Here is a 19507-nt window from a genome sequence, read left to right as displayed (position 1 = left end):
TCCTCCTTGGCTACCTAGCCCTCGCCTCCTTCCTCTTCTGCCCTGCCTCGGGCTGCTTCTACACCTCTGCAGGGCATACCCGATTTGTACCCCTCCCCGGAAGTCTTTCAAGGACGGCAACCTTCTCCAGATTGCCACACTAAACTCTCGCTCAGCTGTTAAAACACTCCTCTGACATTTTCCGCCCCCTGGCGGAACTTGACTTCGATGTCATGGTTCACGGCCAGCTCTGATGGTTAAAAGATCCTCTCCGCGCCCAGACCCAACCGTTAGGGAAGATCAGGGCTACACCCCCTCCCGAAGTGGATTCCTACCTCTGTCATACCTATGCAGGCCTACTCCTCTTTCAAATGCCTCGTCTGCAGGCTCTCTCTCTCCTTTACTGTGGCTACCATCTATCAGCCACCTGGTCAGATCTCCTCCTTCCTCTCCGAGTGGGCAGACCTCTCCTCTTCCCTCCTGGTCTCGACCACTCAACTCCTCCTTCTTGGAGACTTCAACATCCACCTGGATGCTTCCTGTCCTTCCACTGGACTCTTTTGTGACCTCTGCGACTCTCTCTCGCTCTAGTCTCCCCTCTGGCCTGACTCACACTGCAGGACACACTCTGGATGTTCTGATCTGTTCAGACCTTCCCCTTTCTACCCCTCTCAACACTCCTCTCTCCTGGAGTGATCACTTTCTCCTTTCCACCCATCTCACCCTCTCTACCGCTCAAGCCAAGCCAACTCCCTTCTCGGTTATCCGACCCATGAAGAGTGTCAGTTGAGGCTTTCGCCGCCGCTTTCTTACCCCCCCACCCCTAACCCTTTGGCTGACTCACACCCTGACACAGCCATTTCCATGCTCCACTCTGCTATATCTGATACTCTCTATGTTCTTGCCCCCGTCATGAGGATCCGCTTGAAACCCAAAGCCAAGTGCAACTCTTGGTACGACTCAGACCTCGTCACCCTTAACGCAAGTGCAGGCTGGCTGAAAGGAAATGGCGCTCTTCCGGTACATCCTCTGACAAACTGGCCTGCCGCCTGCTCCAAAGGCAATACCGGCTCTCTGTCTGCACCAAGAAGAGAGCCCAGATCCAAGCCCGCGTCTCCGCAGCATCCAACAACTCGGCCGAGCTCTTCAAAATCTGTAAGGAGCTGGCCAATCCTGCTGCAGTCTCTACCTCTACTGTCCCCTCCCAGGCCCTCTACTCGACCCTTGCTTCTCATTTCATCTCAAACTTAGGACATTCTGTCCTCTCTCGCTCTTCCTCTCCCCCCTCCTCCCTCTACTCCCTGCTCTTCCTCTGGCCCTTCTTGGGCCACTACTCCTCCCACCTTCTCTGCTTTTCCCCTGATCTCCCCAGACAAGGTTACTAGACGAGTCTGATCTATGAAAGTCTTGTCAAAACAGGTTCACCCGTGTTCCTCCAAAACCCTTAAGGACCACATTGACTCCCTGGCTCCTGCTCTGGCCGACTTCTGCAACCACTCCTTCGCCACCGGAGTCTTCCCCTGCCCCCTGAAGCACTCTTGTGCATCCTCGTCTTAAGAAACCCTCTGCCGACCCTTCTTGTCCGGCTAACTATCGTCCAATCTCCATCAAACCTTTCCTGGGCCAACTCTTGGAAAAGCTGGCCATCTCCCAGCTGAATCTTCACACTGAATCTGTTGGTTGTCTCCATGACCATCAGTCTGGCCTCAGAGCTGCCAGAAGCACGGAAACTGCTCTCCTGAACAACTGTGAAGACCTGCTCTATGACCTTGATTCCAACACCCCCTGTGTCCTCATCTTACTTGATCTCTTTTCTGCCATTGACACGGTCAACCATGCCATCCTGCTCAACCGTCTCTGTGATAACCTGGGTATCACCGATCAGGCCCTGGCTTGGCTGACCACCTTCCTCTATGATCGACTCTCCCAGGTCCAACTTGGGTCCTTCCTCTCCTCTATCTCCATCCCTACCTGTAGTGTTCCCCAGGGGTCTAACCTCTCTCCCTGGCTGTTCAACCAATACCTGACTCTGCTTACCCACCGCATTGCCGTTCTCTGCCCCAACTTTCAGTGCTATGCGGATGCCAACTCATTTTCAGGCTTCCTTCCACCACCTCTTCTCTTTCTCTCCTCTCCGACTGTCTGTCTGTCTGTCTGTCGGACATCCAGGAGTAGTGTGCCACCAATGATCTCTGCCTTAATGCCAGTAAGTCCAAGATTCTCCTCATCGGCACACCTGCTCCCTTCTTTCCTGTCACTGTTTGGCCAGCCTATCTTGGCCCTTTTCCTGCTCCCACCTGTGAGGCTAAAAACCTTGGGGTCATCTTCAACTCCACAGTTTCCGTCTCACCTCACATCTCTGACGTCTCTAAGAAGTCCCACGACCAGCTGGACGTCCTCAGAGGTATTCTTCCTCTCCTCTCCTTCCCCCAGAAGCTCACCGTCTCCAGAGCTCTGGTTCTCTCTAGGCTGGACTATTGCAACAGCCTCTTTCTAAATCTGCCTGCCTCTAGTCTCCGCCCTCTGCAACTCATCCAAAACAGGTCTGCAAGACTTGTCCTTAGCGTCAAGCCCAGGGATCGTATCTCTACAGGACTGACATTTTTGCACTGGCTCCCAGTGGCAGCGAGGATTAAGTTCAACACCCTCTGCATTGTCCATAAGGCCTTCTGGGGCCTGTACCTCCAACTCTCTCTTCCTAAATATCTTGACTCTCGATCGATTCGCTCATCCGCCTCCAACTCCCTCCGGGTCAGTCGCTTCTCCAAGCAGCGAGTTGGTGGTAGATCTTTCTTCTGCTGGGGCCTCCCTCTGGATCAGCCGCATTGCCTCTCAAACTTGAGAACCATTTCCGGTTCCGGAAGCACCTCAAGACATTCCTCTTTGCTTCTGCTTTCTCTCCTCCTCTTCCTGCTAATCTCCTGACTGCATCTGAAACTGCACTGGTTACCCTCTGATCTCGGCCCAGGCCCCCCTCGCCAGTTGCACACCGGCACTGCCACCTGGTTTCTGCTCTTACCCTTGCACTTGCCACCAGCTGGCTGCACTTTGTCTTTATTTATATTGCTGTTATCCTATGTACTGCACTGCCCCCTCCCCTTTCCCCCCACACTTTTCCCTTTGCCCCCTCCCCTACACTTGCGCGATCTCAATGTCGCCTGGCCTAGTAGGATCGTTGTCTGCCTTCCCTCTGTTACCCCTCCCTTGACTCTTTGCGCCTTGAAACACTTGTGTATAGGCGCGTTATGAATGCCATATCATATCAGGGACCGAGTTAGGAACAAGTTACTTACCTGTAACTGTTCTCCCAGATGGGTCTGGCATGGATTCACATGCTCATGAATATTCCCCGTCAGGCTAGGAAACCTTGGTAAAGAAAGAAATCAGTTTCAGTTTCATTTCTGAACTGTCTTTCTTCTAACAACCAATCACTCAGCTCTGGGTCATACTGCCCTCAGCCAATGACTGCCGTCTACCTGAGCCCCGCCTCTGGCAGCCATCTTCAGATTTGGTAGCATGTAAAGTGGCAGTAGGACCAAGAGAAGAGCCGCAGAGGGGTAGGCGGGAGGGACGGCATGTGAATCCATGCCAGACCCATGCTGGAGAACATAACTTGTTCCTTCTCCAGCATGGGGTCTGGCATGGATTCACATGCTCATGAATAAAGAATACATAGCAGTACACACATGCACAACCACGGGAGGTGGCAAGGCTCAACATAAGCATCTCTTACCTCCTCACCAGGCTCACCTTCAAGCGAACAGGTTGCACAGCACTGCTTGGCCGACTCTGGACTCCTCCCTGGAATCCCCGTTGGTGCAGTACAATTTCGTGAAGGTGTGCGTCGACCTCCATGTCGCAGCCCTGCAGATGACCAGCAGGGGCACACAAGACAGGAACGCCGTTGTACCAGCGATCGCTCTGGTAGAGTGGGCTCTCGGACGGCCAGGCAGCGGTTGGTTTGCCGATCAGTGACAGTGGGTGATACTGCCGGAGAGCCACCTGGAAATGGAAGCCTTGGACAGGGCCTTCCCATGGTTAACAGGACCAAAGTTCACAAAGAGCTGAGAGGTTTTCCGGAAACTCTTTGTGCGGGCCACTTAAAACTTCAGCACATCCAGCGAGTGCAAAGTCCTTTCACCCGGTGACAAAGGCGTTGGAAAAAACACATGTAACACCAAGGGCTCGTTTAGATGAAAGTCCGACGGCACCTTGGGCATGAAGGAGGCGTGCGTCTGCAGCACCACCCATGTCTCGTGGAAATTCAAGTAAGGTGGTTAAAGGAGAGGGCCAGGATCTCCCCCACTCGTTGTGCAGAGGTGATGGCCACGAGAACAGCTGTTTTTCAGGACAAAAACTTGAGTGGTGCCGAATGCATAGGCTCGAACGCAGGTCCCATGAGCCTAGTGAGCACCACTTTGAGCTCCCACGCCGGGGCCGGAGACTTCATCGGCAGGAACAAGCAGAATAGTCCCTTGAATTCCTTGACCAATCGGTGCAACCACAAGGATGGTCGTTCTGGAGATCTGGTGTAGCGGGAGTTAACCGCCAGATGAACAATGGAGGCGTGGGCCAGCCCCGACTTGGCCAACGACAGCCAATATGGAAGTACCAGAGGAGCCTTGAGACTCAGTGGGTCGATCGTCTGGGAACTACACCAAATAGCAAATCTCTTCCACTTGAGTCCGTAGCATTTCAAAGTAGACAGTGCTCTAGCCTTGGCGAGAACTTCCTTGCAGTCCGCCGGGAGATCGTAGCCACCAAATTCCAACGCTACAAGAGCCAGGCCTTCAGGTCCAGAGACCCTGGATCGTGGTGAAGAATGGTGCCTCTTTCCCTGGAAATGCTGATATGCTGAGAAGGTCCGGGTACTAGGATAATTCGGCACCGGCACTGTTTGAGTTGACTGATGACTCAAAGTAACAACAGCAACGGCAGGAACGCATACAGAAATAGACCTTCCCAAGGGAATGAGAATGCGTCCCGCATGCTCCCCTGCTGGGGAAACATGCTGGCAAACCTCTGGCACTTGGTGTTCGTCGACACCGCTAACAAGTAGATCTGGGGATTGCCCCATTTGAGGAACAGGTTCTCCACTAGGTCCTGCCGAAGTTCCCACTCGTGGCAAGAACAAAGCTCTCTGCTCAGAGAGTCAGCAACCGTGTTCTTTACTCCTGCCAGATGAAACAGGCTAAGGAACATCCCCTGGGCGACGGTCCAGTGCCATAAATCCTGTGTCTCATTGGAGAGCGCTGGGGACCAGGTGTCCCCTGCTTCCTGAGGTAAAACATTGTGGTGGTATTTTCTATGAAGACCCGCACCACCTTTGCCCTGGGGGGATGGCAGGAACGATTTGAGGGTCCCAAAAACTGCCCGCCGCTCCAGAACGTTGATGTGCAACGTCTTCTCCCCCGGCAGCCACAGGACTCTGATGTGAAGACTTCAGGTGTGGGCTTCCCATCCTTCCAGGGAAGCATCCGTCATTACCATCTCTTGGTGCGGTGGGACCTGGAAATCCACGCCTCCGGTCAGATAAGAGCGCACGCCCCACCTCCTTATGGCCCGATGGTATCCCTCGCCGGGCGCGACATGTCCTAGAAGTTTCCGGACATCTGAATCCAACGGGCGTCGAGGAACTCCCGCAGTGGGCGCATCCGCAACCTGCAGAGTCGGATGAGATAAATGCATGACGACATCATGCTGAGCAGAGACTTGATGGCCCGCATCGTGGCAATCTTCAGAGCGAGCAGCCGTTGCACCTTGCCCAGTATGGCTGCCACTCTCTCCTTCGATGGTGACGCTAGGCATGACACCGTGTGGAGCCGGGATCCCAGGAACAGCACATACTGCGATGGCTTAATTCACAGAGAATCCCAGATTCGTCAATAGGCCCTCGCTGTGTGGTCTACGGTGATGCTCCTTGAGCTGACCCAGACAAGCCAGTCGTCCAAGCAACGGTAGACGTGGATCCCTTGTAGTTGCAGGTGGGCAGCCACCGGCGCCAGGCACTTGGTAAAGACTCTTTGTGCCGACTCAACCCGAAGGATAGGGCCTTGAATTGGTAATGCACCCCCTAAACGACAAAGCGCAGAAACTTGCGGTGTGCCTTGTGAATGAGGATGTGGAAGTGAGCATCCTCCAGGTCTATCGACGACAAAGTCTCCCTCTTCTAGCTGTCTGAGCACATGTTGAAGGGTGACCATCCGGAACTTCTGAGACTTTATGTACTTGTTCAATCGCCGTAGGTCGAGAATGGGCTTCCAGCCCCTGGTCTTCTTTTGCACGAGGAAATACCTTGAATAAACTCAGGAGTCCCGGAGCCGCTTTGGAACCAGCTCTATCGCCCCTTTCTTTAGCATGGCCCGAACCGCAAACAGTTGAGGGACGTGGTTTTCCTGCGGGGCCACCGGTGGTATTCGGGGACACTTCCGTTAGAACTCTAGAGTGTGTCCGTGGGCGAGAGCGTCCAGCACCCAGCGGTCGGTGGAGATGGTCTTCCACACGCTGACGAAGTTCGCCAGCCGGCCTCCCCATAGGGTGCACGGGTGGGGGCCCGTCGGCATGGCCGGTTCATTCTTGCTTGGACATCGACGGGCCACCTTGGGGTCCCTGGTGCCGACAATGTCTTCCTATGAAGGCCTTGGAGCGGCCCCTGGTGATCTCCTGGGCCGAGGTGCGGGAGGGTTGGCGGTAAGAAGAGGAGCCTCCGCCGTAACCCTTCGAAGAACGGGGAGACTTGCCTCCTGAGGACAGAAAGGATGGCTGTTGCTGCTGTAGCGTGCCCAGGGCATGTGCCGTCTCCGTCTTGATGTCCTGTAGAGACTCAGCTACAGCCTTCCTGAACAGATTGTCTCTGTCAAAAGGCATGTCCAAAACCCTGGTCTGGTCTGGACCCGTCGAAAGTTGGTGGCCTTGAGCCAGCCACGATGGCGAAGGCAAACACTGTTGCCCATCTGGCAGAAACACACGTCGGTGATGTCCGTGGCCACCGTGATGGTGTGGTCCGACGCAACCTCACCCTCTTGCAGAATCTCCAATGCTTCTGACCTCTTGTCGTCTGGGAGGAAGTCCAGCAGAGGTAGGAGCTTGAACCACAGCTCCCAGTCGTAGCGTGCTACGATAGCGAGGGCATTGGCGGCCTTGATGGTCGTGGCTGCAGAGTAGATAACTTGTTGTCCCATTGCATCCAACTTCTTCCCCTCGCTGTCAGGAGGGGTGGACGCTGCCGAAGATTTAGAGCCCGACGACGACTTCTTGGCCGCTGCCAAGACCACCGAGTCCGGTGATGGCTGGGCCTGCAAGCACTTGGGCCCAGAGTACAGCACCCTGTATTTCTTCTCTAGGCGGTCCCTCTTTGCTGGGGTTTCTTCATGAGCGTCAGTCCTTTGTCGCAAATGTTGTCCAAGAGCGGGACCGAAAGGATGGTTTTCTGCTTCACCTCGCTGATATAGGAAGACCTCCTCCTCCTCCTCCTCTGGCGCGAGCTGGAAGAGCTACGATGCTCTGGAGATCATTGCATGAAACTATCCTATCTCGTCGGGAGGATAGGATCTGGGCCGAGGAGGCGGGAGGTCCCCCATCCCGCATCATCGTCCGTGCCAGTTGTCGTCGCTGTGTCTGACTCAGTCTCACCTGTTGGGGGCAGTGGAGAGGGAGGAGACGGGTAGCAAGGAGGCATTGGGTGTCTCTTTCTCTTCTTGGTTGGTGGTTCGGCAGGGTGGCAGGCACCGGCGCTCCTGTGAGAGCGGGAGGCAGTATCGCCGGCATCCTCATCTGTATCTCAGATACAAGAATGAAGAGGGTGTGAAGAATGTCCACCGACAGATCTCTAGGTGGCAACTGTGGTGTAGAGACAGACGGGCAGCTGGGGCAAAGGTGCAGGGCGGGGGTCTCTTTGTCCAGAGGCCCTCCGTCGCCTTCCTCAGCGGTATCTCTGTTGTTGCCCTAACCCCGACATTTCCCTTGTCGCCACCAACCTCATGGATGGTCTGGAGGTAGACGAGTTCCTCCTCCTCAGCCGAGGAGATATCTGTGCCCTGGAGGACTTAAGCAGTCCCCCCCCTTCTTCACGTCCAGAGGGGACGGTCGCGGGGAGATGACCAGAATCTTCTTCTCCCGGGTCTTCTCAATGGGCTGGAATGAAGACTCCCTCCTGGCAGGGAGGGACACTTGCCTTCAGAGAGGTGCCCTGCGGGTCCGCCTCCGCAGCCTTCACAACGGACGCCACCACCACCTCGATGGAAGGAGTCGCCTTCGGTGTCCAGTCAATTGGTCGACAACAAACTGGTCGACTGCAATTTGGTCGAATGCCAAATGGTTGACATTTTTTTTTTTATATATGTGTTTTGTGGGTTTTCGTGTGTGAAAAAAAAAAAAGAAAAAAAAGGGGTTTGGGGGACCCCCCCAAAAAAAACCAAAAAAGGGGTAAAAAAAAAAAATTCGACCATTTGGCATTCGACCAAATGGTGTCGACCAATTGTCCTGTCGACCAAATGTTTTCGACCAATTGACTGGTAACCGTCGCCTTCGTCTGGTGTACCTGGGCCTTCATGGTCAGGCCAGGACCCTTGTTCTTCTTGGCCTTCATGGTCGCCTTGGCTTTGTCCTTAGGGGCCTTCTCTGACGAGGGTAGGCCGGATGCCGTACCCTGCTTGGTCTTTCATTGGCCGCTTCAGGGGTCACCTTCAGCTTGCCCGGGTGATCCGACTTCCTCTTGGATGACGATCCGGAGCGTTGACTGGATACTGATGCTGTCGGGGATGTAGGACGCGCCCTTGCCGCCGAGGAGTCCGCCGCAATGGCGCTCCCGGTGGCAGTGGACTCGCAGTGCTTGTCCTTTTGTTGGACCCCTGCAGGAGGGGCGCCCTCAAAGGACTTAGACGCCCACTCAACTTTCCCGGATCCGGGAGAGGCATGCTCCTGGGACCCTTCCAGTGCAGAGGCCTTGGTCTGCAGCCATTCAGCCGCTTACGCCGATCCTTCGTGGGTGTCGAGAGTTCACGGCAAAATGCACACTCTTCCTCCTTGTGCGTCGGGTAAATGAAGTAAATGCACTGGGGAGTGTTTGTCGTCCATGAAAACATTCTGCAAGCCGCAGTCGGTGCAAAGCTTGAAAAGAGAGGGGGAATCCTCCTTCTCCTCCGACATGATCCATGCGGTGTAGGTCTGATGAATCTTCTGGAAGCCTCCACGAAGAAACTCAACGCAATCTGCCCTTGAGGGGCACTGAAGAATCAGAAAAACGGGTCTCCATTAATCATAAAGATGATCGATGGAGCACAAGGCTCGATTGACTGAAAAATAGAGTAAAACTCTTCCAAAAAGCGAAATATGCAGGAAAAGCTCGAGAACTAAGCACGAGGACTCCCAACACTGGAACGTGCGGTAAAAATCTGAAGATGGCTGCCAGAGAAGGGGACCAGGAAGAGGGCAGTCATTGGCTGGGGGCAGTATGACCCAGAGATCAGTGATTGGTTGTTACAATAAAGACAGTTCAGAAATTAAACTGATTTTTTCTTTACCGAGGATTCCCAGCCTGACGACTGGGTATATTCATGTTCACGTGAATCCATGCCAGACCCCATGCTGGAGACGTTGTGGGGTTCCAGACCCAGAAAAGCCTGCAGGTAGGCTCAGTTAGTTGAACAGAAGAAAAGGTTTCATGTCACCTTTTACCCCAGAGGCCTAACTGTTCATGCTGAGAGAAAGAGCAGGACACTGGGATAAGACCATCCTATTCTAGCTATTTCTCTAGGGGAGTACCTAGGTACCTAGGGTGCCAGCTCTTCCCACAAAGGAAACCACATATTCACCCTCTGAGGACTTCAGCAATTAACCTCAGAGAGGACCCCAGAAAGCCTGTCCCCTGGGACCACCAAAGAATCACCCTGAGAAAACAGCAAGCCCGCAATCCGCTCCCGTGTCCCCGCCCTGTCCCGTGACTTACTCCGTGCAGTGTGTGATCACCAGGGTGGGTTTCAGGGGTCGAGGATTGGACGGCTCCTGCAGGGGTTCAATCTCGCACGAGAGCCGGTAGCTGCAAAGGGAAACAATGTGCAAATACGGTAAAGGCCAGCGCAGCAATGACCTCCAAACCCGCCATCTCCCTGCCCCCATAGGAGGGTCTGCAGAAGTCAAGGTGAAGAACGACGATTAACATGGGGACGGGGCGGTCCCAGCAATGTATGTTGCCCAAACATGTATACTCATGCCATGCACCCCCACATGGAATGGACTGGGGGTTTGGTAGAACATCTGAAGAGGATTAACATGATTGCATTATTGCAGCACAGCAACACTATCCGAGCACTTCCAACTCATGGAGGGGAAGAGGGTGTAGGGTATAGCAAAGAGGGTAGATGGAGCTGTAGGGTCATCGGGGCAGTGTTAGCCAGGCCTCAGAGCCTATTGACCCCACTAGCCCACACCAGCAGTCCAGTCAAGGTAAGTGGACAACAGATATGGGTAACTGCAGCAATACTTCCACGCCTACAAACTCATGGACATGCAAGCCTACGGCTCCTGCTTCACAAAGAGACTTGGCGCTCACCTGTCTGCTTCGCTCAGCGGTTGGACACTATCGAACCATCGCACAAATGTCGGGTCCTTCTCCAAGAGGTAGTTCTTACTGATGGACTGGAGCAGACGGATCTGGGCCAAGATCTCAAACTCCTGCGGAGAGTGCAAGAAGGACATGAGGAGGCCGAAGCAGCTAGCAGTGAAGCGAGAAGAAGAGACACCGCCGCGAAGCAGACCCACGTACGTACCTTCCTTCGCTTGTCAAAGTTCAGGTAGCCATTCTGAAAGAGGAACCAACGGTAAGGAATGTGATTACACGCAGAGAGGACAGCTCAAGGCCCAAGTGCTTGCCTTGGGGAAAGGAAAATGCTGATTCACCCCCCCCCCTCCACCCAGGTGGATTAGTGGGCACCACGTGGTGGGTAACAATGAACTGGGTATCTGGCGGTAGCGGCACCATAGAAATCAGCAGAAACATGATTATAAGAGACACACCCCATTTCTCACAGAGCACTTGATGACATGTACAGGGAGGCGAGAGGGGCAAAGGGGGGGGGGGGGCAGAGAATCGGGTGGGTAGTGTTTCCATCTAGCCGCAGAGGGGCCAGGTGCTCAGTGAGAGGCACAGAGGAGACTCCACTCCCCAGTCTTTACAATAACTAAGACCCTTCTCTTTGGCCGTAATGTGACTCCGTGTCTGATGGCGATCAAGAAGCTCAAGTCACCTGGCCACTGTCCAGTTTGCTTGTCAGCAGTTGGACCGCTCTCAGAAATGACGTTAAGCTTACCGACACGTCAGCGACACTTTATCTACAGTGTGACAACGGCCAGGTGCACGTCTTAGTTGCTCGGCAGCTGTCGGGTGCTTTTTGGCCTACAGATCAGGGCCCTGCGCGTTGCGACTCTCCAGATGTGTTGGACTACCCTCTCATCGGACCCATCTGTTATAGTCTACTGTGAGGAATCACCGTAGTTGTAGTCCAACACATCTGTAGAGCTAAAGGTTGCAGAGCCCTGCTTTACTTACTCGTCAAACAAGCTTTGCAGCTTTTTGGTATCAGTCAAACGCACATTTCATCCTCTTGAGGTGTCCTGCATATTTTGATTTTGAGGGATGGGTTTACCCTGTAACATGTGGTTGACTCTGCCCCAGCCCTAGCCCCAGGAGCCACAGAGGGGTGCAGTTGTGTCAGGGCCACTGATTCCCAGAGAGGCCGACGTAGGGTCTTGTGGCGTTCCTCAGACTCACCTCCAGCAGGTCCTTGACTGCGGTGTCCAGCATCACCAGGTCCTTCAGGAAGGTGCCCAGATATGGCACCACACCCTGGCAGTGGAGAGAGGGAAGGAGGGGGCTTAGCAAAGCAATGGGTCAGCAAAACTCCCATCTCACCTGCCAGTTGCTTGGCACCACACCAGCACCCCCACCCCCGCTTTCTCTCCCCACACACCCCTCTCATTTCACTTTCCTGCTCAATTCTGCGGTCCTCCTCGCCAGACTTAGCTTTCCTCCATGTGCCCTCTCTTTTTTCCTTTCACCATCTCTCTCTCCTTATTCTTTTCCTCTCACCAACCATCTCCTTTTTGCCCTCCCCATCCTTCTCTCCTTCCACCATCTCTCCTCCATTCTACACACTTCCCCATCCTTCCTTCTGCTTCCTTCCCTCCCGCCATCCTCCCATATTACCCTCTCCATACTACTCGCTCTTACTCCATCTTTTCCCTTCCTCTCCTTCCCAGTCTTCCTACATTCTTCCCAGTCCTTCCTTCCCTAGTCGCTCCCCTCCATTCTTCACTGGCATTCCTTCTCCATTCTTCACTGTCCTTACTTCCCTAGTCGCTCCCCTCCATTCTTCACTGTCATTCCTTCCCTAGTCCATCCCCTCCATTCTTCACTGTCCTTCCTTCTCCTCCATTCTTCACTGTCCTTCCTTCCCTCGCTCCCCTCCATTCTTCACTGTCATTCCTTCCCTAGTCCCTCCCCTCCATTCTTCACTGTCCTTCCTTCTCCTCCATTCTTGACTGTCCTTCCTTCCCTCGCTCCCCTCCATTCTTCAGTGTACTTCCTTCCCTCGCTCTCCTCCTCCATTCTTCACTGTCCTTCCTTCGCTCTCCATCTCTATTCTTCACTGGCCTTCCTTCGCTCTCCTCCATTCTTCACTGTCCTTTCCCTCGCTCTCCTCCATTCTTCACTGTCCTTCCTTCGCTCTCCATCTCTATTCTTCACTGTCCTTCCTTCTCCTCCATTCTTCACTGTCCTTTCCCTTGCTCTCCTCCTCCATTCTTCACTGTCCTTCCTTCCCTAGTCGCTCCCCTCCATTCTTCACTGTCCTTCCTTCTCCTCCATTCTTCACTGTCCTTCCTTCCCTCGCTCCCCTCCATTCTTCAGTGTACTTCCTTCCCTCGCTCTCCTCCTCCATTCTTCACTGTCCTTCCTTCGCTCTCCATCTCCATTCTTCACTGTCCTTCCTTCTCCTCCATTCTTCACTGTCCTTCCTTCGCTCTCCTCCTCCATTCTTCACTGTCCTTCCTTCGCTCTCCTCCATTCTTCACTGTCCTTTCCCTCGCTCTCCTCCTCCATTCTTCACTGTCCTTCCTTCGCTCTCCTCCATTCTTCACTGTCCTTTCCCTCGCTCTCCGCTCCATTCTTCACTGTCCTTTCCCTCCCCTCCATTTTTCACGGTCCTTCCTTCCCTCTCCTCCATTCTTCACTGTCCTTCCTTCCCTCTCCCCCATTCTTCACTGTCCTTTCTTTCCTCGCTCTCCTCCATTCTTCACTGTCCTTCCTTCCCTCCCTCGCTCTCCTCCGTTCTTCAGTGTCCTCCACTCTTTCGACTTGCTTCCCTCTCACTCGTCCTTTATTCTTCCCTCGCCCTCCACCCTTCCATCTCCCTCTTGTAATCTACCCTCTCCACCCTTCTCCCTCACCGTCCTCCCTCTCCCATCCTTCCGCGTCTCCATTTCTTACCACCGACCGCTGCTCCTTGGGGCGCTTCTGCTGTTTACGTGGGTGCAGCTCCAGGTGTGCAGGCCTTGATGTTTCTTCCTGAGACTGGAGAGTGAGGAGAAAAAGAGAAACACTTTGTGATCACCACCCGCCTGGACAAGGGAGGAAGAGATAGGAGCGTGCCACCAGGGTTCCCCTCTTCCATAACTACAGGAGCCTGACGTCAGACTGACACCACTCATGACCCACTCACTCCTAGGATTTAGTATACGAGACACCATTCCGGGGACATCACACCCAGAATTTAATATGGGCACATGGCCTAAGGCCAGGACCTATCCTTATGGCACTCCCCCGGAGCCACAGGAACAGGACATTTTAGAGTGCTTAGTCACCACTTCTGAGACTTTAAACCCCCTCCTTTCATAGAGCAATTCTCCCCGAATCCCTGCAGCCCAGCCAGCCTAGGCTGTACATCTTGGCACCGCAGAACTGGGACCTTCACCTCCTGAGGCCTACGCTAGACCTTCCCTCAGTGCCTGTCCCAGCAGCCCAGCCAGCCTAGGAGGTACAGAACTGGGACCTTCACCTCCTGAGGCCTACGCTAGACCTTCCCTCAGTGCCTGTCCCAGCAGCCCAGCCAGCCTAGGCTGTACATCTTGGCACCGCAGAACTGGGACCTTCACCTCCTGAGGCCTACGCTAGACCTTCCCTCAGTGCCTGTCCCAGCAGCCCAGCCAGCCTAGGATGTACAGAACTGGGACCTTCACCTCCTGAGGCCTACGCTAGACGTTCCCTTAGTGCCTGTCCCAGCAGCCCAGCCAGCCTAGGATGTACATCTTGGCACCGCAGAACTGGGACCTACAGTGCCTGCCCAGCAGCCCAGCCAGCCTAGGCTGTACAGAACTGGGACCTTCAACTCCTGAGGCCTACGCTAGACCTTCCCTCAGTGCCTGTCCCAGCAGCCCAGCCAGCCTAGGCTGTACAGAACTGGGACCTTCACCTCCTGAGGCCTACGCTAGACCTTCCCTCAGTGCCTGTCCCAGCAGCCCAGCCAGCCTAGGCTGTACAGAACTGGGACCTTCACCTCCTGAGGCCTACGCTAGACCTTCCCTCAGTGCCTGTCCCAGCAGCCCAGCCAGCCTAGGATGTACATCTTGGCACCGCAGAACTGGGACCTTCACCTCCTGAGGCCTACGCTAGACCTTCCCTCAGTGCCTGTCCCAGCAGCCCAGCCAGCCTAGGCTGTACAGAACTGGGACCTTCACATCCTGAGGCCTACGCTACACCTTCCCTCAGTGCCTGTCCCAGCAGCCCAGCCAGCCTAGGATGTACAGAACTGGGACCTTCACCTCCTGAGGCCTACGCTAGACCTTCCCTCAGTGCCCGTCCCAGCAGCCCAGCCAGCCTAGGCTGTACAGAACTGGGACCTTCACCTCCTGAGGCCTACGCTAGACCTTCCCTCAGTGCCTGTCCCAGCAGCCCAGCCAGCCTAGGATGTACAGAACTGGGACCTTCACCTCCTGAGGCCTACGCTAGACCTTCCCTCAGTGCCTGTCCCTGCAGCCCAGCCAGCCTAGGCTGTACAGAACTGGGACCTTCACCTCCTGAGGCCTACGCTAGACCTTCCCTCAGTGCCCGTCCCAGCAGCCCAGCCAGCCTAGGATGTACAGAACTGGGACCTTCACCTCCTGAGGCCTACGCTAGACCTTCCCTCAGTGCCCGTCCCAGCAGCCCAGCCAGCCTAGGATGTACAGAACTGGGACCTTCACCTCCTGAGGCCTACGCTAGACCTTCCCTCAGTGCCTGTCCCTGCAGCCCAGCCAGCCTAGGCTGTACAGAACTGGGACCTTCACCTCCTGAGGCCTACGCTAGACCTTCCCTCAGTGCCTGTCCCAGCAGCCCAGCCAGCCTAGGATGTACAGAACTGGGACCTTCACCTCCTGAGGCCTACGCTAGACCTTCCCTCAGTGCCCGTCCCAGCAGCCCTGCCAGCCTAGGATGTACAGAACTGGGACCCTCACCTCATGAGGCCTACGCTAGACCTTCCCTCAGTGCCTGTCCCAGCAGCCCAGCCAGCCTAGGAGGTACAGAACTGGGACCTTCACCTCCTGAGGCCTACGCTAGACCTTCCCTCAGTGCCTGTCCCAGCAGCCCAGCCAGCCTTGGATGTACATCTTGGCACCGCAGAACTGGGACCTTCACCTCCTGAGGCCTACGCTAGACCTTCCCTCAGTGCCTGTCCCAGCAGCCCAGCCAGCCTAGGATGTACAGAACTGGGACCTTCACCTCCTGAGGCCTACGCTAGACCTTCCCTCAGTGCCCGTCCCAGCAGCCCAGCCAGCCTAGGATGTACAGAACTGGGACCTTCACCTCCTGAGGCCTACGCTAGACCTTCCCTCAGTGCCTGTCCCTGCAGCCCAGCCAGCCTAGGCTGTACAGAACTGGGACCTTCACCTCCTGAGGCCTACGCTAGACCTTCCCTCAGTGCCCGTCCCAGCAGCCCAGCCAGCCTAGGATGTACAGAACTGGGACCTTCACCTCCTGAGGCCTACGCTAGACCTTCCCTCAGTGCCCGTCCCAGCAGCCCAGCCAGCCTAGGATGTACAGAACTGGGACCTTCACCTCCTGAGGCCTACGCTAGACCTTCCCTCAGTGCCTGTCCCTGCAGCCCAGCCAGCCTAGGCTGTACAGAACTGGGACCTTCACCTCCTGAGGCCTACGCTAGACCTTCCCTCAGTGCCTGTCCCAGCAGCCCAGCCAGCCTAGGATGTACAGAACTGGGACCTTCACCTCCTGAGGCCTACGCTAGACCTTCCCTCAGTGCCCGTCCCAGCAGCCCAGCCAGCCTAGGATGTACAGAACTGGGACCCTCACCTCATGAGGCCTACGCTAGACCTTCCCTCAGTGCCTGTCCCAGCAGCCCAGCCAGCCTAGGAGGTACAGAACTGGGACCTTCACCTCCTGAGGCCTACGCTAGACCTTCCCTCAGTGCCTGTCCCAGCAGCCCAGCCAGCCTTGGATGTACATCTTGGCACCGCAGAACTGGGACCCTCACCTCCTGAGGCGTACGCTAGACCTTCCCTCAGTGCCTGTCCCAGCAGCCCAGCCAGCCTAGGCTGTACAGAACTGGGACCTTCACCTCCTGAGGCGTACGCTAGACCTTCCCTCAGTGCCTGTCCCAGCAGCCCAGCCAGCCTAGGCTGTACAGAACTGGGACCTTCACCGCCTGAGGCCTACGCTAGACCTTCCCTCAGTGCCTGTCCCAGCAGCCCAGCCAGCCTAGGCTGTACAGAACTGGGACCTTTACCGCCTGAGGCCTACGCTAGACCTTCCCTCAGTGCCTGTCCCAGCAGCCCAGCCAGCCTAGGATGTACAGAACTGGGACCTTTACCGCCTGAGGCCTACGCTAGACCTTCCCTCAGTGCCTGTCCCAGCAGCCCAGCCAGCCTAGGATGTACAGAACTGGGACCTTTACCGCCTGAGGCCTACGCTAGACCTTCCCTCAGTGCCTGTCCCAGCAGCCCAGCCAGCCTAGGATGTACAGAACTGGGACCTTCACCTCCCGAGGCCTACGCTAGACCTTCCCTCAGTGCCCGTCCCAGCAGCCCAGCCAGCCTAGGCTGTACAGAACTGGGACCTTCACCTCCTGAGGCCTACGCTAGACCTTCCCTCAGTGCCTGTCCCAGCAGCCCAGCCAGCCTAGGAGGTACAGAACTGGGACCTTCACCTCCTGAGGCCTACGCTAGACCTTCCCTCAGTGCCTGTCCCAGCAGCCCAGCCAGCCTAGGCTGTACAGAACTGGGACCCTCACCTCATGAGGCCTACGCTAGACCTTCCCTCAGTGCCTGTCCCAGCAGCCCAGCCAGCCTAGGCTGTACAGAACTGGGACCTTCACCTCCTGAGGCCTACGCTAGACCTTCCCTCAGTGCCTGTCCCAGCAGCCCAGCCAGCCTAGGATGTACATCTTGGCACCGCAGAACTGGGACCTTCACCTCCTGAGGCCTACGCTAGACCTTCCCTCAGTGCCTGTCCCAGCAGCCCAGCCAGCCTAGGAGGTACAGAACTGGGACCTTCACCTCCTGAGGCCTACGCTAGACCTTCCCTCAGTGCCTGTCCCAGCAGCCCAGCCAGCCTAGGCTGTACATCTTGGCACCGCAGAACTGGGACCTTCACCTCCTGAGGCCTACGCTAGACCTTCCCTCAGTGCCTGTCCCAGCAGCCCAGCCAGCCTAGGATGTACAGAACTGGGACCTTCACCTCCTGAGGCCTACGCTAGACGTTCCCTTAGTGCCTGTCCCAGCAGCCCAGCCAGCCTAGGATGTACATCTTGGCACCGCAGAACTGGGACCTACAGTGCCTGCCCAGCAGCCCAGCCAGCCTAGGCTGTACAGAACTGGGACCTTCAACTCCTGAGGCCTACGCTAGACCTTCCCTCAGTGCCTGTCCCAGCAGCCCAGCCAGCCTAGGCTGTACAGAACTGGGACCTTCACCTCCTGAGGCCTACGCTAGACCTTCCCTCAGTGCCTGTCCCAGCAGCCCAGCCAGCCTAGGCTGTACAGAACTGGGACCTTCACCTCCTGAGGCCTACGCTAGACCTTCCCTCAGTGCCTGTCCCAGCAGCCCAGCCAGCCTAGGATGTACATCTTGGCACCGCAGAACTGGGACCTTCACCTCCTGAGGCCTACGCTAGACCTTCCCTCAGTGCCTGTCCCAGCAGCCCAGCCAGCCTAGGCTGTACAGAACTGGGACCTTCACATCCTGAGGCCTACGCTACACCTTCCCTCAGTGCCTGTCCCAGCAGCCCAGCCAGCCTAGGATGTACAGAACTGGGACCTTCACCTCCTGAGGCCTACGCTAGACCTTCCCTCAGTGCCCGTCCCAGCAGCCCAGCCAGCCTAGGCTGTACAGAACTGGGACCTTCACCTCCTGAGGCCTACGCTAGACCTTCCCTCAGTGCCTGTCCCAGCAGCCCAGCCAGCCTAGGATGTACAGAACTGGGACCTTCACCTCCTGAGGCCTACGCTAGACCTTCCCTCAGTGCCTGTCCCTGCAGCCCAGCCAGCCTAGGCTGTACAGAACTGGGACCTTCACCTCCTGAGGCCTACGCTAGACCTTCCCTCAGTGCCCGTCCCAGCAGCCCAGCCAGCCTAGGATGTACAGAACTGGGACCTTCACCTCCTGAGGCCTACGCTAGACCTTCCCTCAGTGCCCGTCCCAGCAGCCCAGCCAGCCTAGGATGTACAGAACTGGGACCTTCACCTCCTGAGGCCTACGCTAGACCTTCCCTCAGTGCCTGTCCCTGCAGCCCAGCCAGCCTAGGCTGTACAGAACTGGGACCTTCACCTCCTGAGGCCTACGCTAGACCTTCCCTCAGTGCCTGTCCCAGCAGCCCAGCCAGCCTAGGATGTACAGAACTGGGACCTTCACCTCCTGAGGCCTACGCTAGACCTTCCCTCAGTGCCCGTCCCAGCAGCCCAGCCAGCCTAGGATGTACAGAACTGGGACCCTCACCTCATGAGGCCTACGCTAGACCTTCCCTCAGTGCCTGTCCCAGCAGCCCAGCCAGCCTAGGAGGTACAGAACTGGGACCTTCACCTCCTGAGGCCTACGCTAGACCTTCCCTCAGTGCCTGTCCCAGCAGCCCAGCCAGCCTTGGATGTACATCTTGGCACCGCAGAACTGGGACCTTCACCTCCTGAGGCCTACGCTAGACCTTCCCTCAGTGCCTGTCCCAGCAGCCCAGCCAGCCTAGGATGTACAGAACTGGGACCTTCACCTCCTGAGGCCTACGCTAGACCTTCCCTCAGTGCCCGTCCCAGCAGCCCAGCCAGCCTAGGATGTACAGAACTGGGACCTTCACCTCCTGAGGCCTACGCTAGACCTTCCCTCAGTGCCTGTCCCTGCAGCCCAGCCAGCCTAGGCTGTACAGAACTGGGACCTTCACCTCCTGAGGCCTACGCTAGACCTTCCCTCAGTGCCCGTCCCAGCAGCCCAGCCAGCCTAGGATGTACAGAACTGGGACCTTCACCTCCTGAGGCCTACGCTAGACCTTCCCTCAGTGCC

The 19507-nt window shown here is 56.2% G+C and overlaps 1 protein-coding gene across 5 annotated transcripts in view; it reads right to left on the bottom strand.

The window, feature by feature from the left end:
- The window catches only part of RGL2 (ral guanine nucleotide dissociation stimulator like 2), a 309124-nt gene that overhangs the window by 55770 nt on the left and 233847 nt on the right, over positions 1–19507 (bottom strand). For all 5 annotated transcript variants that reach the window (XM_069635222.1, XM_069635226.1, XM_069635225.1 and 2 more), the window contains 5 exons: positions 13463–13546; positions 11747–11821; positions 10746–10778; positions 10529–10650; positions 9926–10015 (listed from right to left, as the gene is read on the bottom strand). In XM_069635222.1, the coding sequence (XP_069491323.1) occupies positions 9926–10015; positions 10529–10650; positions 10746–10778; positions 11747–11821; positions 13463–13546 (404 nt within the window). The remainder of the gene's footprint in view (positions 1–9925; positions 10016–10528; positions 10651–10745; positions 10779–11746; positions 11822–13462; positions 13547–19507) is intronic.

Source organism: Ambystoma mexicanum, chromosome 13, assembly GCF_040938575.1.
Source record: "Ambystoma mexicanum isolate Mex_15411 chromosome 13, UKY_AmexF1_1, whole genome shotgun sequence".
Lineage (NCBI taxonomy): Eukaryota > Metazoa > Chordata > Amphibia > Caudata > Ambystomatidae > Ambystoma > Ambystoma mexicanum.
Note: the sequence above shows the minus strand (reverse complement) of the source record. Positions and strands in the feature narration are given on the sequence as shown.